We start from the raw sequence: 25,176 nt of genomic DNA, 5'->3' as shown, positions 1-25,176 counted from the left end.
GGATTTAGGCCCTAAATGGTCATTTCCTTGGCTATCTCTGTGTCAGAACACCCTGTGACTAACAGATAAAAACTATTTGGAATCTATTAACTTAGTAGACCACTAGCTTCCACCAACTCACATGCTAAGAATTATCCGTAACGCAGAGATAAATGTATGATTTTTACAACTCAAATAAAAAAGATTGGCGGTCACTGGGCAATGGGACAGAGGGGTGGAGAAGCAAAAAGCTCCTGTTTGTCAATACAGCTGATTTTCAAACTGTGTTATACATCATTTAAACCCAATTGAATACTCATAAATTGACAGGGAGGAATGTGACACAGGTGGAATAGACTTCATGTGGCCCCCAGCACTGGAAACAAGAGTACTGAGCAGTAGAACGAGCTGTGCTGGCCTGAGATAGAGAACAGGAACAGAAAGGTAGCACGGGGAGTTCCGTCACCTGCTGTCTGCATGCCTCACGGCACCCAGAGCACCAATGTAGGGAATTCAAAGTAGCCTCGACACGCTCAAGACACAAGTGTGAGCAGACTTAAAAAGCAATAACGAGGGATTCTATTTTCTAGCTGAAATTCGGTGTTTTGTTTTGTTTTTTTCTCTCTAGAGCTCTGCATAAACACAGCAACATCTGTTGTATCCTCACAGAGATAACTTATCCCTACTTTGACATGTTAGTTACTGCAAGAATGTTTACCCCTATTGTTTGAGTTGGAGAACTAGAATATACATGTTTGTGCTTGAATGCATATGTGTGTGTAATGATGGGACATACCATCATGCAAACAGAAAAATAGTAATTGGGCACTTAGGGACAGGGAAGATGAGAGAGCAAAAGAAATATCACAGGAAGAGACACAGACAGCCAAAGGCAGAGCAGAGGAAGGGGGGAGTGGAAACAACACAGAGGAGCCAGTGCAAAGGAAGGACTCCTTTAGGCTTAAGCCATTTAGAGAAGGCTCTTACACTGCAGACACTAACCCCGAACTTCCAAATGGGGCCAAGGAGGCCCACGGCACACTTTGTAACAGCTACTTGTCAGGAAGCCAGGTACCTACCCTTTGAGGAGCAGAAACAGGATGTGAGGGTGAGAACTGATGTACTCCACAGTAGGGCTCCGTGCACCGATCTGTCTTCTCAGGATGTTGTTGAATATCTGGGTCACATCTTTTTTCCCCTGTTAGAGAAACATGTCACCATTAAGTGATATGATTTAAATGGATAAACTGTATGGCATGTGGGATACAGACACACACTCTCATAGAGATAGTGTCATCGTGTATAAAATGCAGAACCAGTAATTTATTCTTTTCCTTTATCTTCACAAAGTCCATTAAATGGGTACAACTCTTCACCCAGTGTGTATGGTGGGGAACTTGGCAAGCTACAGCCCATTTGCTAGAAATACAAAGGCATAGATGTGTACAAAGTAGCAGCAAGAATTGAATTTTTTATGCTTTTTCTCCTTCTAGCTTTTCTCACGAAGAAAACAGCAACTGATATTTTTTAAATCTCCATAAATGAGAGAAAATGAAGAACATGAGTTAAGAATAAATAAAATAAATGTGAAAGTCAACTTCTTTTTCTTAAAAGCTAGTTCTGGGTAATACTATCCCTTCACTTTATCTACTGTTACCTCAGGGCCTTTGAAAAACTTTTTAAAAGTGAGATGTAAATTGAAAAATGCAAGTTTCCCCTATGTAATATGCAACTTATATGTATGTGTCTTACCGATGTGAAATCACACATAGCTAGAGAAAGAGAAGAGAGTGTCTAGCCTAATTGCCTGAACTAGAGGAACTACTGCCAATCTTGGACAAGGCTTTTGAGACTTCCCATAGCCTACAACCTGAGTTGAGCTTGATTCTATAACAGAATCCATGAACTGCTCCCATGTTTCACATATAAAAAGAGGGGGCAAGAATGACACCAATTATCCTGCCCTTCATCTTTCAGCTCTCAAAGGCTCTGAGTTACTCCATGTCCCCTTTCAAAGCACCTTTACTCTGCAAAACCAGCTACCAAGAAGGGATAGCACTCCTTCTCCTAAGTTCCTCAGCACCTCCTTTGTGCTTAGAAAAGTCCAGCTCCTTCCATTACATAGCCCTGCCCACTGCTCTGCACACCTGCATCAGGTCCTACTGCTCCCACCTGACTGCAGACACCACACACACAATCTTTAGTCTTCCTGCAGCTCCGGCTCATGTTCTCCTTGTGTCCTACATGCTGTTCCACAGCCCATGTTACAAGAGTCAATTCAGTATATTCTCCTCTGAGCTGAATGTCCTTACTACAGTTTAATAATAACCTTTTCCCATAATAACTGGCCCCTCTTCTACCTGACTACCTCGAACCTCCACTTCCTGTCAGAACAGAACACCTTTAGTGAGTACTGAATCTATGCCAGGAACTTATGTCAACAGCTACAACAACCTTATGAGGGGCACATTAGGAAGGGGACACTGAAGGCATGGGAGGTAGAACAGCCGGGATTCCATCCTCACTTGATAGAGTTCAAGGTGTCAGTTCTTAGCCATCATCTTAAACTGATTCCCAACATGTAAGATAGTACACTGAAAGGAATGGGTTTTGTTTCTAACTTCCTCCTTGTACTGTTAGCTCTACAGGATACAGGGCCCATTTGAATACACATACACCCACCCCACACACCCACCCCCACACACCCACTCCCCCCACCACATACACACACACACACACACACACACACACACACACACACACACACGGCTGGAATATAGTATGCACTCAATAAATACTATTAGACTAAGCAATTACTTTAGAAGTGTGCCTCAGCCTAGTGGTGGTGGCACACACCTTTATCCTAGCATTTGGGAGGCAGAAGCAGGAGGATCTCTGTGAGTTTGAGGCCAGCCTGGTCTACAGAGTGAGCTCCAAGACAACCAGAGCTGTTCCACAGAGAACCCTGTCTTGAAAAACAAAAACAAAACAAAGAAGTGTGCCTCATCAGATACATGGAACACCCATGTATCTCTTACCACAAACATGCAACTGATCCCTCTCATTTTTAAATTTGTCACTTTTTAACACAAAGAGACACTTACAAAATGAGATCAATAAGATTATTCATTAATAACTCAGTCTTAATACTGCCCTGCCCTTCCCAGGATCTCATTTATCCTGTGATCCTTCTGACTCTACCTCCTGAGTTCGAGGATGATGGTATGTGCCATCACACCAAACTGATGCAACACTGAGATTGAACCCAGGGTTTTGTACATGCTGGATAAACACTCCACCATCTGAGCTACCCTCCAGGCCCCTTTAAAGCGGTTAGTTTTATTTTATTTTATTTTATTTTATTTTATTTTATTTTTTTGGTCAGAGCTGAGGACCGAACCCAGGGCCTTGTGCTTGCTAGGCAAGCACTCTACCACTGAGCTAAATCCCCAGAGGCAGCTGTTAGTTTTATAAGACACAAACTAATTGCAGATTAAGAAAAGTAAAACCAGAGCTGGGGAGACGCCTCAGAAGTTAAGAACACCTGCTGCTCTTGCAGAGGACCGAGATTTGGTTCCTAGTATCCTTATGATGGACCACAACCATCTCTAACTCTGGTTTCAGAGGACTAACCTCCTCTTCTGGCTTCCACAGCCACAAGGCACTGGTATGATGCATGAAGGCAAACATCCATACATGTATAAAAAACAAAACAAAACAAATAAATATTTTAAAAGGGAAAGTAATAAAGTGAAAAAACTCTGAAAAGAGTAGCATTTACCTCATGAAAAGCAGAACACGTGCAAGGTCCTGAGTCTGATCCCTAGCAACCTCCTACACATACAAATTCAGAATACACTTCAGACTTCTAAAATGAAGATAGAAATCTTTACAAAAATGAAAATCTCCAAAATCTATGATGGATCTTGGATGGAGTTTGGGGAATTGTGTCCATTATGATAAACTAGTTGGAGGTTACACACTAAATGGCTCTATCTACATGAGGATTTTGAACAAAGTTCTAGAACAGAGAATGGTCTAGTTTAGAACAGCTAAAGGCAGGGATGTGGTGGTGACGGACAGAGATGTGGGGTGTCAGTAGGAAGCGACACAAGGAGGGATGTCTGTGATAGTGGAAGGGTCCACGCTCTGTGTTGTCAGTGTGGACATCCTGGCTGTGCCACAGTTCTGCAGGACTTTACTCTTACGAAAAGCATGTGAGGTCCATGGTGTTGCTCTGAACCATTCCTTACAACTGCTGGTAATCAACACCTATTTCAAAACAAGGAGGTTACATTTTTCAAACACATTTTTCTTTGTTGATCATCTTTTAAAATGACACAATCCAGCCCTATTTTTATACAGACACAAGGAACTTTATCCCAGCTGCTGTAAGAAAGAGCAGCAACTGCTGGGTAGGGTAGCTCACAACCACAATCCTAGCATTCAGGAAGATGAGGCGGCAAGACTGTCATAATTTCAAGGTTAGCCTGAGCTACACACAGTGAGTTCCAGATCAGCTCAGGCTACACAGTGAGACTCTGTCTCAAGAAACAAAACAATACAATAACCAAACAATAAAAAAGTAACAATCAGTGTTGTTGCCAAGCCTGACAGCCTGAGTTCAATGCTGGAAGGAGAGAACCAACTTCTGCAAACTGCTCTTTGACCTCTATACCCTGCACACACACAGAGATGCAATACAGAAATGTGGTCTAGCTAACCAGCAGAAGAGATTGGAATATTAAAATATCAGCAATGATTAAATACCCAAAATAGCTATTTACCCATTGCGGTCTTTCTTTCAGAGAGAAATATTAAGAAATCAGGGCAGAAGAGAAGGTGAAAAAATGAAAGGCGGGGAATGGGGGGGAAGGCTGGTTAATTCAGGGGACTGAGGAGACAGGGAAATAAAAATTCACTACTATGAAAGCAAATTATTTCTTCCTTTAAAGTACATCACCATACCCAAATACAAATTTTAGTAAAAAAGCAGGAGGTAAATCTTGAGACCCTGTGATGTACCTGGAGGAGGATGCTTGCTAGGCATGCACTAGCCCTGTCCCACCCCCACTATGGGAGGGGAGCAGTTCAGAGTCAGTTGCTGTTATAATTTTAAAATATTAAAAAATGTTCATAGTACCTGGATTTCATTTAGGAGGATTGTAAGTGCTATATATGTTATATAAAAGAGGCATATCAGTAAAATGTAGTTTTAAATGAAAAAAATTCTGTGGTATGCAAATCTTGCTAGAACTCTACAGGGCAATATTGTGGAATAAATACTAGCCCTGTTCGAAATGTCCTAAGACTGTGTTTTTCATACCTCCCAGTAAAATGCCAAAGAACATTTCCACACAGCATTCCAGTGAACAGCAGCAATGAAGCTCCACAGAGCTCTATCCAACTTTCACACAGAGGAAAGCATTCTTCTAGTTCATTAGCAAATGTGTGCAGAGGCAGAGGGAGCCCTGTGGGTAACAGGAACAAGTTTTGCTACCAGAGACCACTTCTCAAGCCAGACTAGAGGGTCCAGGTAAAGAGAATTAGAGCAAATGGGAATGCAGAAGTAGCCCAAGAAGTAGAAAATAGAAAACCACCAAAATGGTGTTGATTGTAAGGAAGTTACATCCAAAAATGGACCCCAAATTAATGTGGTAATTTAGCATTACATATTAGTTAATGGATTTTCAGCCTGAAGCACTGTTTGCTGACAACTCCATAAAAGGTCAGCAGTTATTTGTTGAATGAATTAATGAAGGACATGTAAGGGAGTATTGACAGAAATCAAAGAAGAAAATGAGTAACGGCTAAAAGTAACTGCTGGGAAGTAGAGACAAGAAACAAGAAGGGAGGGTTAGAAAACACTCCTTTAAAATTGTAGGCACTGACTTATATACAAAATGTACATAAAGAATTCCTGGGACGGCAGGATGGTTCCGCATGTCAAATGCTTGCTGGGAAGCCTGACGACCCGAGTTGAACCCCTGGAACTCCCACAAAAATGGAAGGAGAGAACAAACTCCATGAAGTCCTCTGGTCTCCACACACATGCTGTAGCATGCATGTCTACACACAGACACATAATGCATATGCACACACAATAATAAGTAAAATAAAATATCCTTCAAAAATTCTTCAAATTCAGCCATCAAAAAGAGGGGGGACAAAAGAGCCCCCGTTTCCTAACAGATATGGTAGTAATTAAACACAGGAAAAGAAACTCACTCTGAGTTGAGCAGATGAAATGAGAAAACAATCCAACAGTGACACCCAACAATCTCACTCATGCTCACTTTGTCTACGGCAAACAAAAACCTGTTTTCACCTTTAAAAAAACTATACACGAGTGGATATACGGCTTTACATGTAGATGATAAAACTGGAAACATGACAAGTCTCCTCCAGGTAGGGATGGATGCATGTTCTGTGCAACATCCATCCAATGACCTCATCAATAAGAAACACTCTCCTGGTCAAGGAAATGGCTGAGGTGAATCTCAAGTGCGTCACACCGAGTGAGAGTGAATTAATATGCCTTCGAAGTGAGAAATCACTACACACTTAGAGATTAATAAAGGAAAACGCTCTTTAATAATAGTGCATGCCCTGCTCTGGCCGATTCTCAAAGAGGAGGCAGCTTCGAATAGAAGGTGTTAACTTAGGTGCACCTTAGGCTTATGCATCTCACATATGCTGTCATCTTTAAACCTCTTTTAGGTGCAGGCCTCAGGTTATACTTTGAACAGTTGTATTTTTAAGGCAAAGTCATTCTTGGTTTATTTGTTGCTATTTTAGTTAGACTTTGTCTCAAAAAAAAAAAAGGAATAGTAACAATAATGATAAATATTGCTAAAATAATTCTAAAACTATAAAGAAAAAATAATCATAGCCCATATATCAAAACATATACTATAAAGCACAGGTAAAAGTTTTTTTTTCTTTCTTTTTTCTGGGAGGAGGTCACAAGGGTAGGGATGGACCTGGGAGGACTGGGAAGTGAGTGTGATCGAGGAGCATTATGTGAAATTCCCAAATAATTAATAAGAATATTACTTTGGATACTTTGAACAATTTAAACAGACAGGAGACTGCAATCCTGGCCACCTAGGCATATGGGAGACAGGAAGGACGGATGCTGTCAGACTTCTTTCTTAAGTGCATACACCAGTGTGGCTCTTCTTGACTTGTTAGTTGCTCAGGGTCATCTTGCCTACTTGACAGAATCAGGCTTCTCCTGATAAGAGTACAGAATACTTCTTGGTAGTCCAGGACTTAATGGTGGTGTGACCCTGCCACAGCCCCTTGACCTACCTCTTAGAGGCATGTTCTTTGATAGGAGGATAGATCCAATGGCCAACTGTAAGTCAGGGTTGTCAGCAACCCTAAATTTTAATTAGGGTACAGAATTTAATTCCCCAGGTTTTAACAGGATCATCTTCTAGTCCCATAGGAGGCAGCATTCCTTAGGTAAATTCTGCTTTGTGTAACTTCATATTTTCTAAGCAAGTTTATTAGTCCTTAGAGCATTAATTTTACTACTTCAAGTTTCTCCTGCTTCAAGAGAAGTCAGACTTGAAGGGCTAAACACTGTTTCTGCTTACATGATTTTTCAATGAAGGTAAAAATGGGGTAAAAAAAAAATGGGGTTAGGGCTGTGTGGTGAACATTACTACTGGAGAGAAGCTGGGGGTAGGAAAAGGAGCTAAGTAGCCAAGGGCAGCAGGAACCTTGGGGATGCTAGAGCTAGCCAGCGTGACTAAAAAGGGTGGGTATATCTTCTAGCTGCTATCACTTGTCCCCACCAAGCTCATTTGAAGCTTGTTCAGAAGTAGTGGGTGCTGGAAGGTGGGGACTCATCAGGCGCTAGTCAGGAGCACAGAGGCCTTGTGGGTGGGCTAATGCTTTTCTTGCAGGGATGGATTAGCCACATCAGGACTTGGGTCTCCTTTTCCCCCTTCAGGTGAGTCTATGTCCCTTCTGCTTCATGGAGAAATTAAATTAGGACAAAGTTCTTAACCAACGCTGGAAAATAATGGCTCTTGGCCACACTCTTAAACTTTTCAACTAAATAAAGTCCCTTACATGTTATGTTATTCATTCATTAATTCATTCATTCATGCAACAAATAACTGCTTATGAATTATCCAATCTCAAGTATTCTATTATTCAACAACAACACTAACTAACTGTAACAGTACTGTGGTACTGTGATTTTTTTTTTTAAAGGGCTGAAGAAAAATCTTGGTAAAGTGCTCCATGAGGACTCAAGTTCAATCCCCAGAACCCATGTAAAGGTGGACAGACAGAACTGATTCTACAGTTATCCTCTGACTCCACAGGGAAGGCCTGGGTTGTAAGGTTGCATGATTTCAGTCTTTCAAAGTAATAAAATCAAAAGTAAAGAATGGCTTTAAATGGGGCCAGAGAAGAGGGAAATACGTTTAAGGACTATTGGATTATAAAGCATCTTAAAGAGGTGATTAGGCATCTGTTTTGTGGGGCTTTCTACCTCGGTGAAGCTACATACAAAGAAAGAGGGTCTGAAGGCCCCACTGTGCCCAGCAAACACCGGTTACGACAGCAGCTGCATCCTCTGGGACTCCAGAATCTCATGAGCTAGTTAATTTAACCTTTAACTGGTTTGTCCTGGTTCTGTGTACAAGTGCTGGTACTATTAGAAATAGAAACAGCTTGAAGAATGCTTTCTTCCTGCTTCTCACAAGTTCCTTCCTTGAATGTGGAACACCAGTGAGCAACAACCAGTCAAGAGCTTGTGCCATTCCTGCCAACGAGCCCAACTATACCAACCAGTGGAGTTTCCTGCCACTTTCTCATTCAGCCTGAACACTTGACTTTGCACCCACCCCTACTTGGCAAGGCATACCTGCCATGCAGTATATATTCCCCTGAGACAGGGTTTCTCTGTGTAGCTTTGCACCTTTCCTGGAACTCACTTGGTAGACCAGGCTGGCCTTGAACTTACAGAAATCCACCTACCTCTGCCTCCTGAGTGTTGGGATTAAAGGCATAGGCCACCACTGCCTGGCTCATGCAATATATTTTTAACCCCTTGGTCTCTTCCCACCTTGCATTACAAAATCTAAAATGACCTAAAGCTAAGTCTTAAATAGTGGCCACATTTCAAAAGACACAGCTCTAAGTTTGATCCTGAGCCCACAGTATCAGCAGCTTTGCCATTTTAGTCCTAATGTTTTAGTCTCATGTTTTCTTCTGTAAGACAGAGTCTAACTATGATGCCCAGCCTGGCCTGGAACTTAATATGTATACTAGGCTGGCCTCAAACTCACGGAGTTCAGGTGTTTCATCTTCCCGAATGCTGGTTCTAAAGTAAGATGGAGCCAGCCACCAGTTACAAAATTGCATGCTTTCACTGTTTTTCAGAGAGAATACAGTGGAGTTTCTATTTGTCTGTCTTGAGGATCTGGAGTATTACAGAAGGTTGACCTTACTGCTAGAGGCTGGGGCTCTTGAGAAAATGGCAGGAAGCAGGTATGGAATTGCTAATGGAAAATTCATGTCCTAGGGCTCCAACCTGGTGCCAGTGGATCCTTTACAATGATCTCCAGGGAAGGGGCTTACTGCAGATTCCCCAAAAGGAAAGAGCATGCCACAGTCCCCCTGCTGGTTACATACATGGGAGTTCAGCAGCATCACAAAGAGGATGGGGGGGTGTCATTGTCCTCAAATCTGTACCCCAGGGTCCTCTGTAGGACCTCTTTGTCATACAAAACAAGGATTCACTCCTTAGTTTCTCATTGCCTTACAGATATTCCAGAACAAAACCTGTAAATTCAATCCACGTGTGGCAACTCTTCTTCCTGTTCCTCTGACTGAGGTGCCAGCAACTGCTCTGGCCACCACGCACTCTCCCCTTCTGTCCCCATCAGTGCAGGCTCTCAGGAAATGACGTCCCTGCCCACAGGGCCTTGCCGGCCTATTTCCTTTTCCTTCACTCACAACCTGCTCAGACTTACAGTCTGATCAAGGCATTCTCCAGGCTTTGCTCCCAGCCATCTCCTGGATTCCTTTCACTATGCTCCAAAGTGGGCTGTTCTAACAGGGTACAAGAAATATCTGGAGGTGCTTGAAGGGAAAGCTGTGTCAGCTTCCCTTGACTTCTATCAGTCTTTCTGAATCCAGTAAAGGTCTGCCTGCCTGCCTTCCTTCCTTCCTTCCTTCCTTCCTCTCTCCCTTGACCTTATACTACACTCACAGCAAATTTAGGCTTAAAGGATTAGATGAGAATGTATGGCTGAGTAATAGGATTTCTCTTTTAAACCCAGGTCTGTCTCTTAGCTCTTACAGATAGCAGAATCCTCCCCTCTGGTCTCATTCCCTTCAGTTACTTTCCTCTAGGTTCTTGAGGGAGAAATGAATCTGTCACAGACTCCTGAGTTAGTCCCTGATGGCAAGCCTAATGTCACTGCTTCCCAAAACACCTCTGCTGTCAGTGTGAGATCTGAATCTCCGGTTCCCAGTTTCCAAACCCTGTTAACTGTCTTGGTCCAGCAACTGGTATTTTCTTACTATACTGAGTGTGGAAAATCATTCAGTGTCCTTCACTCAACATACCCCATTCACACCAATCCCTATGAAAGGCTCAACGATAAGGAGGGTGAAGCCCAGCCCCATGTAGCAACAACTTCACATCTTCAATCTACCCAGTCATCATTTCCTTACATTCCTTCCTTTTTGATGGTGTTCTCAAGTCTTCTCTCTCTCTGTTCCAAACAGTTCTCTTCTCGATTTCCTATCCCATTAGCCTTCTGCTAAAGAAGACATCTCTCCTATTTCTGTTACTGTTCTCTGCAAGGGGTATTTAAGTCCATTGCTTTCCTTGTGGTCATTGCCCAGAGACTAGATACAACCTTTACAACTAACAACCTGCCTCACCCCCACCACAGTGGACTCTAAACAAAAGTTCATGTTTTTGTTGTTCTCACCCTGCCCCCTCTGCAAGGAATGCTACCTCCCCTGGGTTATCTGGCAAGAAGAGCAGCCCATCCCTAAAACATTAATTTTTCCTCCCATTTATAAAAACATCAGAAATTCTAGTCAGATGACTGCTGTGCTCTTCAAAGACACATGGTGAAAGATTTTCACTTTGGGAAATGCTATGATCAACATTCAAAAGAGCCTGGATTGTCTACTAAATAACTTATTAATTCCTTGAGAAAAATGGCTTATTGATGTCTCAGCTTTCTTTTTTGACACAGTTTTCTAAGTAGCCCCAGTTAGCCTAGAACATCTGATCCTCTCGTCCCAGCCTTCTCTCTGAATGCCGAGGTTATAGGTGTGCAACACTGTGCCTGGCTAGTGTACCTTCTTTTACTCTAGCCTCCATCCATCCATCCATCCATCCATCCATCCATCCATCCATCCATCCACCCACCCACCCACCCACCCACCCAACCAACCAACCAACCAACAAAGATTAGCCCCGTTTTCAGAAGGCTGCTGGGAGGAATATGCCCCAGGGCAGAAGAGCATGTCAAAGTGCTATGTGACACTGGAAGGAGCACACCAAAGAAAACTCCAGTGCTTAGCAGTAGCTCAGCTATATAAAACACAGTCCTAGTACCCAAGGTACTTTCAAAACAGAAGGGATTCCAAATGCTACCTATCGACTGAGAGATGTTAGGGCTTCTGTGTGGTTAGAGTAAGTTTTGAAACCAGGAAGAATTTTATCAAGCAGTCATTAGCTTGAATTGATACTCTGGTCTCAAGAAGGAAAAGTGTTGCCTACGAGCTGCTGGGCTTTGCCTGCAGTTCAGGATGTGCAGCACATTTCTGTAAGTAGGCTAGGAAGTGGGTGAGACTGCCTCCATCCTCACAGCACTGTGTGTGTAGTTGATGGGACACTAAAGAGCTGCCGTCCAAGAGTTTTTCATCCATTCTTTCAGGCAAGATATATTTACTTACTAAGGGGTCAGGGGAGGACAGCTGCATGTATCAAGTGTCCAATTCCTTAGTAACTATGTTTGAGGTATTGTGCTTTACCACAAGAATATATAAAGTTAAGAACTGCTATTTCTTATCACAATAATGACCGCTATAATGACAATCTGGTTTTTTGCTTTTTTTTTCAGACAATGTTTCACTATGTAGCTAGTGGCCTAGAACTGACTAGATAGAGATTAGGCCACTCTCTCTCAGCAGACATTAATGAGTTAGCTATACTTCCTTGTCTAGAGGTGTGGCCCTCGTGAAATTCCTCCCACACTGGCATGTTTATTGGTGCTGTTGAGAACTTCTACTCTTCCTACCTCACTCTTAGCATTCAGAACCTGTTTCATATTACTGCACCGGATGTTCTGTCTTCCCTGGGTATTCAAAGCATAGTCACCCTGGGCATAGTTCTTTCAGCAGCCCACTATTAGATAGAGTGGGATGTAAGAGAAGGCTTATCTCTTAACTAATTCAGGCAGATCAATGGTAACAACAGCTTACAATGTGGCTACTCAGGGAATATACAAAGCAATAAGAGACAGAAATATAATTATAATCCAAGAATGGGGAATCTTTCTCTTATTCACTGTCGCTATCCAATTATATCCAAAACAAATAAAAATGGGCCTGCTAAATAGCTCAGTGGGCAAAAGTGCTTGCCACTCAAGCCAACAAACTAAGTTATATCCCTGGTAGGAATAGATAACCAACTCCTGAAAGATGTCCTCTATCCTGCACATGCGAGCTATGTTATGTGTGCACCAGCAAACACACACACACACACACACACCACTACCACCACCACCACTAAAAATAATAATAAAAACATAATAAAAACGTAAAAGGTTATAACAAATTCAGTTTGTATTTCACTTTAGTTGGAGAGGAACTGAAACTACTCTGACATTTTTATACATTTGCATTTGTATTTTTTAATATAATGTAACATATATGTGCATGTCTTTTACATAGTTTAATACTGACAGAAGTGTTGTGAATTCTTGCATTGCCTAATAGAGAAGATTTGGGCTAAAAGAGTTAATTTACTGCTTGTACTATCAGAAGCAGAGACTGGACTCTAGACACCTGCAAGTGTCCACTATGCCAAGCTTCTACTATATATCTAATTTTAAACTACATAAAGGAACATTTAAGTATGTGAACATAGTGAAAATATGCTTTGATTCCAAGCATAGCCAGTTTGAAAAGGAAATGGGAATAAGTAGAGGCAGAGATTTTAACAAGCCAAGCCCAAGGAATAGCAGAGACTATGGGCCAGAAAACGTCAGTTGGAGAAACAGAATAAGGGAGAGAAAAAGACAGACAGGTGTATCTGAAAGGAAGAATGAGTTAGAGCCTGGGTCCTCTGAGGCCCTGATTTTACAATCCCACCAGTCTTTTCTGTACTTTTTCTATCCATCTCATCTGTCCAGGGAGCTGTGGGCTAGTTTTTCACAGATCCCTAAAACACTGACCTTCCGTCAGCTGATTCATCATAATTCATTTCCACCTGTCTGTGAATAAAGCTAAAAGCAATTTGCTTAAAAAAATCTGCATATCTTCTGTCTATAAAAATCAGTGAGAGCTGGGCAGCAGTGGTGTATACCTTTAATCCCAGTTCTCGGGTGGGAGAGCCAGGCGGATCTCTGTGAGTTTGAGGCCAGCCTGGTCTACAGATCCAGGACAGGCATCAAAACTACACAGAGAAACCCTGTCTCAAAAAACCAAAAATCAATGAGAAATGAACATTTAACCTGATACTACCAAGTACACTGGTAGAAAGAAAGCAAGAAATAGGAAAATAGGATGACTACCATCTAAACAGTGAATATATAAACTTTCCTATAAAAATTCACATAGTTCACTATTCTGTAAGGTATACAATAAATAATAATATATAATAATAAAATAATTAGAGTATATTCACTGCTTTTATTTTATCTAATTGCTTTGGTAAATTTGGTTAAACTGCTTTCAAAATGATGTCAAAACATACTACCATACTGGCATTTAACAAATTATTGGTTTGGTATAGTATTTTAATGAGAACAGGCTTGATAATACTGTCTTTGACTTGCAGATTCAGCTTAGTAACTCCATGGTTTGAGAAAATAACCTAAAATCTAGACTCTTGGGTTATCTGTAACATGGGATGAACAGGGCCAGTGAGACTGCTCAATGAGTAAAGAAACTTCCTGTGCCCGAAGTCCTGAATTTGACCTCTCCATCCCACAAGGTGGCAGGAAAACCCACTCTGAAGAATTGTCTTCTGGCAGGTGGACTAGGACACACAACTACCTGCATAAATACATACACACCAATAAATGAATATAATTTAAAATGGGTTGAATAATGAAGTATTTGCCATAAAGGTATGCCATAAGAATGAGTTGTGTGCTTGAAACTGTACCTTGTACACAAGTAATTGATACCTCTTGTGAACATTAACCCAGCTGCACAAAAGTTAACTACAGTATGCCTTTTTGCCTGTAAAATGAACCTGACTGTAAAGGTTTCATGAAAGCTATTTAATATCAAATGTGGACATTAATTGAAGTCAAGTGCGGACTTATTTACTACTGAGAACCAGGAGGACATCAGTCATTCTACGTCAAATAGGGACGCTCATTATTTTGTCTCAGGAAGCAGGAGGGACAGTCTGCACAGAGCCTTCACCTCAAAGTCTATCAGCTGCAGGTCGGCTACCAGCGTCACCAGCAGTCCGCTGCTGTAGAGCTCCTGTGCCAGCTGAGCCACTGCTTCTGTAGGGGGCTCCTTGTCATTCGTGCCACACAGAATCTCCTTCATTGCTTGCAGAGACTTCGACACTTCTTCTGAAGCCTAGTGACCAGAAAGCATGTCAATAGAAAGAATACAAATTTTAGATCTTAAGGAAGCAAACAGATCCCCACACCACACCCCTCCACACACACACTTCTTGAGCCTTGTCTATTTATAACCAAAGATCATTTTCTGGATACAAATAAGCAATAGCAGCAACAACAAAAACATTGGAAGGTATTTTTTTTTAACCTTAAAAAATGTTACAAAAATTTATGTGAAAAGATCCCTAATTTTTTTTTTTTTTTTTGGTTTTTCGAGACAGGGTTTCTCTGTGTAGCTTTGCGCCTTTCCTGGAACTCACTTGGTAGCCCAGGCTGGCCTCGAACTCACAGAGATCCGTATGCTCTGCCTCCCTTATTAGACAATATAAGTGAAGTCTCAAACAATATTCATAGTCTAATTTGGTACTTGAAAACTAAACAGAGTGTTTTAAGGACTTACCAACTACTACAAGTCTTTAAGTCTTTTGCTACACTTTTTTGATGGATCCCTACTCTCTTGATCTGCCAACAGTCCAGGCATAAAATCCCAAGTTGTCAAAACTCATAAACTTTTGCCATACTTATTCTTCCTACACAATCATATTTTTTTGTATTTGTAAAACTTAGAGCAGTTTACTCCAGTTGAAGAGTAATAAGCAAATCCATAGAGCAGACTGTAGTTGGTGTTAAGTCTGGAGTGGGATGTGAGGAATGACTACTAATGGGTGTGGGTTTCTTTTCGGAATGATGGAAATGTTCTCGAATTAAATAGTGGTGATGGCTGCATAGTCTTGTGAGTTGTAAAAGCTCAAGAGTTGAGAAATTATACGGTATGAGAATTCTATCTCAAAAACCCTCATTAAACTGGTACAGTTGACAAAAGAAAGGCTAATTTAGTTAACAATTTATGATTCTATTTGTGTGTGTGTGTGTGTGTGTTTCCAGAGCTGAAGACTGAACCCAGGGCCTCAAGCGCTCTATCTGTGAGCTAACTCCCCAACCCCGATTCTATTTTTTAAAAAGTATATTCTGGTTGATTTTACATTGCAGTATCACAGTCATCACAAATGAGAAAAAATGAGTGGAGTAAGACAAACTACAAAAAATAACTTATGTCAGCATGGAACTACTTCTTAACAGGCATTTCTCAAATTCTTTAGCTTATTATAGGCTTAAGGATAATTATAAAGTAAAGCTCCCTGCTATCACAAATCCATGTCAGGAAACCATATTTCCAGCACCCGTCACCTTGTATACCTTTTTATCTTTATGTATCTCATGAAAAATTACAGTAACTTGGACCTTATATGTTCCCCAAAAGTCCATGTATTCAGTGTGGCAATCCTGATGGCGGTAGGGCCTAAGGGGAGGTCTCTCTTCATCTCTGGGAATATGCCTTTGAAGGGGATTGTGGGATGGACCATACCATCTTTTTTTCCCTTTCCTTTCCCATCCCAGCTACAAGCTGTGTCACATATTCCCCACAGGCTGTGCTGTCCCTACCAGAGTCCCCAGAGCAATGAGGCCAACTGACCACAGACCGAAGTTTCTACAAATCTGAGGACAAATAAACTTTACCTTTCACAAGCTAGTAACCTTGTGATAATGTCATCTAACTTGCACAGCAATGGCTGTTTTCCGTTTCTCTACTCCCCCCTGTGTTGCACAGCTGCAGCTCCCGATTTTGAAACTGAAGGGAGACTTGTGCCCTCTCACTCCACTCCTTCCCTTCAGCTTTCCATGGGTGGGGCTCCTCCCTGCCACATTTCTACTCCCACCCTGCCTGCCTAAGACACTTAATTGCTCTAAAAAAGAGTGAACAGCCAATAGTTAGACAGAAGAGTACGGACAGACAGGGCTGGCAGGCAGAGGGAGTACATAGGAGAAATCCAGGCTCAAGAGAAAGGGAGAAAAAGAGAAGAGAGAATGAGCGAGATGCCTGGGGCCAGAAGCTGGGCAGCCACCAGGCAGCCAGAAAGAAGCAGTGAAAGTAAGATACACAGAAGGAAAAAAAATAAGCCCTGAGGCAAAAGGTAGATAAAGAGAAACAGATTAAGTTAAAAGGGCTAGCCGGAAACGAGCCTAAGGTAGGCCAAGCATTCAAAACAAGTAATAATTTCCATGTCATGATCTGGGAGATGGTTGGTGGCCCAAAAGAGAAAGCCTGGTAGAGTATGTATATTTAGGAACATGCGCAGAGAATGTGTCCAGGAACCATCAGTGGGACTGTAGGATCTTAGCAAGGCATAGTTCCTGCTCATCAGGTATTACTGAGTAGGTCTCCAAGTCCAGAAGTATGTGCTTTGTCCCTTGTGCTGGGCACAAGTGGTCTGCTCTTCATCTTCAGCAGCACTGCTGTGAAGGGGAATGTGTTGTGGGCTTAATTGGCCTTTTCGCAATTAATAATGAAAACTAGGAGGTTTTTTTTTATTTCTGTTGTTTGTCATTTAAATTTATACATACTTTATGAAGGTTAATTTTAGTTTCTATTTGAACCAAAATTTGGCTCAATATCTCAAAGAATATCAGAATTAGAACAAGATATTTCTCTAATTCCTTAGAAGGTTTACGGTTTTATCATATATGAGGCAGAAATACACTATGATCCTATGGACTTTTATTTTATAGCAGGTCATCTTGAATCTCTTCATTGCAGAGAGTACCAACTATGTAGGACTTAAAATTTCTTCAAAAGAATGAACAGAGCCCTCCTTATGAGCAAGTCCCCCTTGGTCAGATCTCAAAACAACATGAAAGAAATGTGCCAGTTCTCTCTTTTACATCACCGTAACACAATACAGCGCTGATGTCTAGAGACTTGGGGTGGGCCAGAGGCTCCAGACAATGAACCCAACATTTTACTAGTTGCAGAAAAAAACGAAACAATCTACGAGCATAACAAGGGCCCACACTCAGTTCTTCATTAAGCTTTTGCATGGGCTTGGCCTTGAAATACAAACATTTTAATAATGGTTTTGCTTTGAACCATACCTTGTCTGTCTTTTTGTCTTGCTTTTCCAAAATGGCCAGGTTGTCTTTCAGGATTTTCACAATTTCTGCTGGATTTTTGTGTGATTTACTAAACAAAGGCATTTTTTTCATGTCTAAGAATCACTTCTTCCAATATGGAATCCTAAACAAACAAACAAAAAACAAACAAAAACAAGCCAAGTTAAAGCATGCTAAATCTCAGCTCCTAGCATGTCCATTTCTCTGCAGACTGGCCAGCCCCATCCACCTCAGCCTGGGTACCTTTCCCATGGTACATACGTGGCTGCTGATTTTACTCTCTGTGCACTGCTTGACATGTGTCTAGCTCAGCCACTCACACTTAAAAACGAACCAACTGTGATTCAGAACCATTTGCTACATAAATACAAGTTCAGGCTAGCATGTGGCTCAGTTGCCTAGCATGTACAAGTGTGGGAGCCCACAGAGGTTTCCTAGTGAGATCTAAGCTTCTTTACCCAGCAGGGCTACATAAGGGGATGGATTGATCACATGCATGGTTATCAGGTATTTGGAAGGGTCTTTTGCTTCAACCATTGGCATTTCTATAAATAGCCCTTTAGAAGAGACAGAGGGGGCTGATGGGTTTTGACACAGGCCTTCCCGAGGCTATCCTGTGTTTCTATCTGTCTCTCTCCTCTATATTTTTATCTAAATCTTTCTCACTTCTCTCTATTCAAGAGTACTCTGGGGGAAAAAGTAGGAGCACATCTTCCACATACAAGGACCCTCCATTCTACCCCCAGTACTGAGAAAACAATACTGAGTTCCTACCTAGTCTTGATGAACAGACTATATTCAGAAGTTAATATTCTTGACTATCATTTTTCTATTTTAAAATAAAAAGACTCTTAAAGTAAGCCAGGACAGGTTAAATAATGATAATTGTAATGTTTTTAAACCTAAAATGATGACAAGGGATATTAAATGTGCATATATATCATTATATTTATGTGGGTACTTTATAGCAATATGTTATCCCATAAAATACAACCGTAGAGAGGGTAGTGGAGAAAGTCAGTCACAACAAAAGGAAACAAGGAACAGAATCACAACAGCAAAATATATATGAAGAAAAAATATGTAAACTATCACTTAAAGGACTTTTCTAGTCAAGATTAATGATAAGGTATAAACTTAATTTTCTCTTGTGGCTTTTAAAAGAAGCAAATAATCCTCTTTCAAAGCACATTCCAACAGAATGGCCTTTCAAAAACAACAGCAATGCAAAAAATTCTCAGACTGGTCAGCCCTATCCATTCCCACAAAACCATGAAAAATAAACACGTCTCTGGAAAGGTAAGTTTATAGCCTCACAATTAAATCTCTAGGTAACATACATTTTCTGTATACACAGATTAGATATGTCTACAAACATAATGCTGAAAAGACTAAATGGAATCAAGCCCAAAAATAGCTCAACAAAATTAATGCTAAAAATGAGAAATGGTTCCTGAAACGAAGCCTTTCTATAGTTAGCAGGACAAGTGGGAGGTTGTGAATCTACAATTATAATTCATTTGTATGGGAGTAACAATAAAAGAGAATTTAAAAGTTAAAAAGGAAACCACCCCAGAACTCTCCAAGAGTAGAAGAGAGACAGTGATAGAAGCAGAAGGCGTTGAATCAGAGGCGAGGAGACAAAGTAGCTATTCATCCCTCTTCTGTTGGCCTTGTGCTACACCCCAACCATGGAGGGGTGAGATGACCTCCTGAGCAATGCCAGAGCAGGCACTACACCAGGCCCCACAATCAGTCTCCAATGGACTGACATAGTCAATTAAAATAGGAAAAGATGAGAGACAACAAGAGTTAGTGAGAATATGGACAAAAGGGGGTTCTGGCATGCTCGTGGTGGAGATGTACATTGGTATAGCAAAGACAAGAAATGGTGTGGAGGTCCTCAAAAGATTACCGGGAGAACCACCAACTAGTAGGTCAATGATTTTATTACTTCAGGAGGCATATCCAAAGGGATTAAACTCAATGTGTGAAGGAGTATCTGTATCCCATGATCACCCAGCATTACTCCCACAGTTAACACACATAATGTCTATGAATGGATGAATAAAGACAGGTACCACAGAACGCGATTCAGCCTTTAAAACGGGGGAAGTCAGGCCAATGAGATGGCTCAGTGGGTAAAGCACTTGCTATGTAAGCTGAGATCCTGAGCTCAATCCCTAGAACCTACATAAAGTTGAAGGTGAAAACAATTCCATAAGTTGTCCTCTGACCTCCACATAACCTACTGTGGCGCGCACGCACACACGCACACATGCGCGCGCGCGCACACACACACACCAACCAACCAACCAAACAAACAAACAACAAACCCTGAAGGGGAGAGGGTCATGTCACCTGTGACAGCAGAGATGGGTCATCACTGAAACAAGCCAAGCATAGAAAGACAAGTATTCTAAAACAACTGAGCTCATAAAAATTGAGAGTACCATGATGGTGGCCAGAGGCTGGTCAACTGAGAAGGGAGGGAATGAGCAGTTGCTGATGGAGAATTTCAGATAGACAGAAGGAATCTATTTTCAGATCTAATACCATAAGGTGACTAAGAGTAATAATAATGTAGTCTATATTTGAAAATAAAATTCTTCAATTGCACTTTCCTATGTTGGTATTTTAAGCTAAATTAAATAATAGAATATATTCTAATTAAAAAGTTATTTTACTATAATATTTATTTAATATAACAAATTATGAAGTTTTAATGCTCTAAATAAAATGGTTAGATAAATAATAATTTAAATAATGTTTTAAAATTTCCATCACTTTTAATTATGTGTATGCATGTGGGTCTGTATGTAGGTATGTGCATATGAGAAGTGCTTATGGAAGCCAGAGGCATTAAAACCTCCTGAAGCTGGAGTTACAGACCTTTGTTATGTTAGCCAACCATCATGGATGCTGGGAATAGAACTCCAGTCCTCTATAAGGGAAGTACATGCTTTTAACTGCTGGGCCATCCAACCCCTAAATAAAACATTTTTTAAGAAGTAGAAGGCTTCCTAGCCATCTCTCTTGGAAGAGGTGAAACAGAGCAAGCTCTCTGGCTGCTTGTGGAGCATCCTAATGCATAACTATGTCCCAATGTTCTGATCGGTCCTCCAGGTTCTCACTGTTCTTAACTACTCACGATTGCAAACATTACCATATCACATAGTCCTTTGCCTGTCTGCTTGCACACATGTGCCAGGGTTTCTCCAGAGCAGTGGTTTCAATGCTTGACTGAAAAGTCTAAATAGTATTAAAATATCAATGATTGCTAAGATTCACGGTTTGATATAGTGCCAATCACAGGTTAAAAACACCCCTAACTAAATTTATTAATGATTAACGGGTAAGCAAGGACAACAGGTTTGGCTTTTTATATTTTTGCAAATGTAAACTGAAACTAGGGCGCTGAGTATACAAAGCTTGCTTCCTATCACTGTGCTTTTCCCACAGCCAATAACAAAATACAAAAAGATTTAGCAATGAACTACTGTAACAGTGACATCAGAAAACACACAGATAAATGGAAAAACATCAGAAACAACTGTTAATACAGATAAATCTCCAACATTTTACAAGCAATGAAATAAATCTCAAAGAAGGGCCGGGTATGGCTTAGCCACAGAGTGCTTGCTTAGCCACTCGAGGCTCAGAGTTCTATTATTCTCAGAACAGCAAAACAAACAAACAAATAACTCCAACAGAGATTGGAAAGTCAATGTTATTGTAAATATACTATAAATACAAAATAATTCTGATTTTCTATACATAATTAAAACCAGGAAAAAAAGAGAATTCTGTGCTAGGGATTCTAAAGAGAATTGGTCAGCATCACTCCAAAGGAAGACCTCAGCAAAGATGAAGACCATGGTACAGGTTGAGGCAGGTCATGAGTTCAAGAGCAGCCTGAACTTCACAGAAAGACCCTGTAAACTAATCACTGAAAACTGAAAATCTCTTTGAGAAGAAAAATATCCAGAGAAAGAACACATAGGAAAACACAGAGGAAACACAGTTAACACAGTAAACATTTAACCACTCTCTTTAATTTAAAACTGAAAACTCAATGTAAAAAATTATTTTCCCCATTAAACAATAAAATGAGTTTTGACTTTGTTGTTTTATTTTGCTTGAGACAGTGTCTTATGTAGTCTAGCCTGATATTGGCTATGTAGCTGAGGATGGCCTTGAACTTGTGATTCTTTGTCCCTATCTTCTAAGTCCCAGCATTACAGGGGTGCAGCACTACACCAGGCTCACAATGAAGCCTTTGGTTATTATTTTGACAAACTCTAACTGAATGGTGGCACAATGCAACAGGCTCTTCCATTTCTAACAGGTGAGAGTTCAAGTTGCACAATAATTTGGCCTTACGGTTCTAGAAAGTTAGGTACAACCTCTGACTTAGGAGTAAACCCACTTCTGACAACCCAAGATAATTAAAATATGAGCCTGATTATCCCACCTTTATAGTCAAATTTATATAGACCATGTTTATTGCAATATTTATTGTAACACGGAAAAACTGGAGAGTCTAAATGTCTCCAAAAAAAAAAAGGAACAAAATTATGATGTAACCACCCTATATACTAGTAGTGAATGTTGAGAGCTTTTCCAACTGGAAAAAAAGTTTTCTAAATACTAACACCTCCAAAAACATGGTGTGTCTCTTGGTAGGTAGTGCTTCACACTAACTGGCCAAAATCCACTCCCTCTTTTAGTAACAGATAAATTAGTCATGTTCTTTACCATCAAGAGCTTCAATTTGATGACACATCATTGATGACTATGAAGATGTTTCTAAACAATGTGAAACAGAATGGAAATTTAATGTTAGAAGCATTGTCATGTCCACATTACAGGGCACAACTGCAACAATGTAACCCAAACAGAAATACAAACCCACAGAGCCTATGCATAATAAAAATACTTTTAAAAAGCTAATTGTTTGGCTCCATTTGCAAAGAGTTTGTTGTACTAGCATGGGGAAACACATTCACTTTCTAGAACGGACCTAAAAGCTGAGTAAGGTGGTGTGTGCTTGAAACTTGAACATTGGGAAAGTAGAGATAGGCAGATCTCAGGGCTTGCTGGCCAGCCAATCTAGTCTAAACTGTGAGTCCCCAGGTCCAAGTGAGAGATCTGTTTCAACAAGGTTGACAGCCTTCTTAAGGTATACCTCAAGCTGTCCTTTGGTTTCCAAACATATGTGTGCATGTGTACCTGTGCCGCCCCCACTCACATAGTTAATAGTAGTAACTTCTGGGTAGCACAAACTATTTAATAAAAGGCAAATGCATTCATCATGGAACTATCTCTCATATAGTACTTAAAATTACTAAACAGCGTTTTTGTTTTAGAGTCTACACTGTGGAATTCTGACCCTCCCTCTCTTTTCAAGCCATTAGTCAAATATAATTTCTTTAGCTATTAAGTTTCATGAAGAGTGGTACTTGGCTCAGGTTCTAGAGAGAAAGCCAAAAAGATCATTTAGCTCTGCACCCAGCGAACACAGGCAGGGAGGTTGTGGAGTAGATTTTGGCAGTACTCCTAACTTGGGTGTAAGGGCCACTAACGATGATCCAAGGTCAGTCACTGGAGAAATTTAAATGGAGAGGTGTGCTTGGAAAGGGGTTCATGAGGCATTGCATGTCCTCATTGCTTTCTTACTTCAAATATTTCAAAGGGGTGTAAGTGTCTGTCTTGGGTGGTTAGTGAATATTTCTAGACGTTTTTTTCCCTCACTTCCAACTGTGCTGTTCATTAACAGTTCTCAAATCAAAGGCTTCAGAGAGGATTTTGAAGTGTATGGTAAACCTATCTCTACAGTAAAGGGAATCTCAGGACTTGAACAAGCACAGAGGCATCTATCTGTATGTCCTCACTGCCAACTCCTTACTTAAAAACCTCAACTCAGAATTAACCTTTTTTTTTTTAAACCTAAATTACTTTTCAATTGACAGTGAACAAGTTGAGACCATTTCCAAGATTCCCACAGCATGTAAGTTAAAGCATGTGCGTGTACTTGTGTGCTCATGTGCATGTACTTGTGTGCTCATGTGCGTGCACTTGTGTGTTCACGTGCGTGGGAACTGAGCGTGAGGTCTTTTGCATGCTAGACAAGTGTTGCACTATTACACTATATCCACAGCCCCAAACAAATCCAAGTCACTACTTTTGGAGCTTTTGCAGTGCTGGCAATGGAGTCCTGGCTTTCCAATCCCCTTCCACTGAGCTACCTACATACAACCCAGTCTTCCAAATGCACCTTTCTTAAACACCCTCAATATACCCACCAACCACCACATTCAAAAACATTCAGAAAGTTCCAAGGGTTGACATTCTTTTATCTGTATTCCCAAAGGACCACAGACAGAAATAAATGCAATAAAAATACATCAATAGCAAATGACTAGGCATATAAAAAATGTATTTTTAAACTCAATGGCAAGGGGTTATGTCTTGAGTATACAGTGCTGATTAAATTGTTCTTTTAAAATGGGTAAATTTGATTAGATGTGAATTTTGAAACTGAAAAGTGCACCTAAAAGTTCTATATGTGCTGTATACAAAGATACCCCTACCAAAATAAAAACTGAAAATTGCTGTCACAGATAAATTACCAAATGCATCACTATAGTTAGATATGCCACAGAACCTTCTAACCTTATTTCAACTTTTAAATATGCATCCCAAAGTTATTAGAAACCACAAATGAATTTTGTACTTTGACAGACTTACATGAAAATCAGCAGACTACCAATAAAATATAAAAATAATTTCACAGATAATTCTTTTCTCTAGAGCAGTGGTTCTCAATCTTCCTAATGCTGTGACCACCAATCATAAAATTATTTTCGTTGTTACTTCATAACTGTAATTTAGCTACTGGTTTTTATTTTTGTTTTTGTTTTTTGAGACAGGGTTTCTCTGTGTAGCTTTGCACCTTTCCTGGAACTTGCTTTTTAGACCAGGCTGGCCTCGAACTCACAGAGGTCCGCCTGGCTCTGCCTCCAGAGTGCTGGGATTAAAGGCCTGTGCCACCACCACCACCCAGCAGCTACTGTTTTTAATTGTAATGCAAATATCTTTGTTTGCTGCCGGTCTTAGTTAGGCAACACTTATGAAAAGGTTGTTTGACCCTCAAAGAGATCACAACCACTGCTCTGGAGGTTCAAATTAATTTGAATGACCTCCTTTCTCTGATCTCTTTAGTGCTAAGATTACCAGTGTGCACCACCAGGCCTGGCTTGCTTAGTTTTTATATGGTTTATTTTGTTAACAGTGTTTGCAGGGGAGAGAAATTTTCTAAAAATGAATTATTTACAGAAATAGAATACTTGTGAGAAATGTCTTATGATTCTCATTCATCTAGGCACCT

The 25,176-nt window shown here is 40.6% G+C and overlaps 1 protein-coding gene across 5 annotated transcripts in view; it reads right to left on the bottom strand.

Annotated features, from left to right (window-relative positions):
- The window catches only part of Cab39l (calcium binding protein 39 like), a 124,087-nt gene that overhangs the window by 40,226 nt on the left and 58,685 nt on the right, over nt 1–25,176 (bottom strand). For 4 of the 5 annotated variants that reach the window (XM_036199791.1, XM_036199787.1, XM_036199788.1 and 1 more), the window contains 3 exons: nt 17,769–17,910; nt 14,629–14,793; nt 1,059–1,177 (listed from right to left, as the gene is read on the bottom strand). In XM_036199791.1, coding sequence (XP_036055684.1) covers nt 1,059–1,177; nt 14,629–14,793; nt 17,769–17,879 — 395 coding nt within the window. In that variant the 5' untranslated portion in view covers nt 17,880–17,910. Of the gene's footprint in view, nt 1–1,058; nt 1,178–14,628; nt 14,794–17,768; nt 17,911–22,544; nt 22,596–25,176 lie in introns of all 5 variants that reach the window. The other variant, XM_036199789.1, reaches the window with a different exon arrangement.

Source organism: Onychomys torridus, chromosome 9 (assembly GCF_903995425.1).
Source record: "Onychomys torridus chromosome 9, mOncTor1.1, whole genome shotgun sequence".
In the NCBI taxonomy this organism is placed as follows: domain Eukaryota; kingdom Metazoa; phylum Chordata; class Mammalia; order Rodentia; family Cricetidae; genus Onychomys; species Onychomys torridus.
The sequence above is the reverse complement of the archived record's forward strand: the minus strand, read 5'-3'. Positions and strand labels throughout refer to the sequence as shown.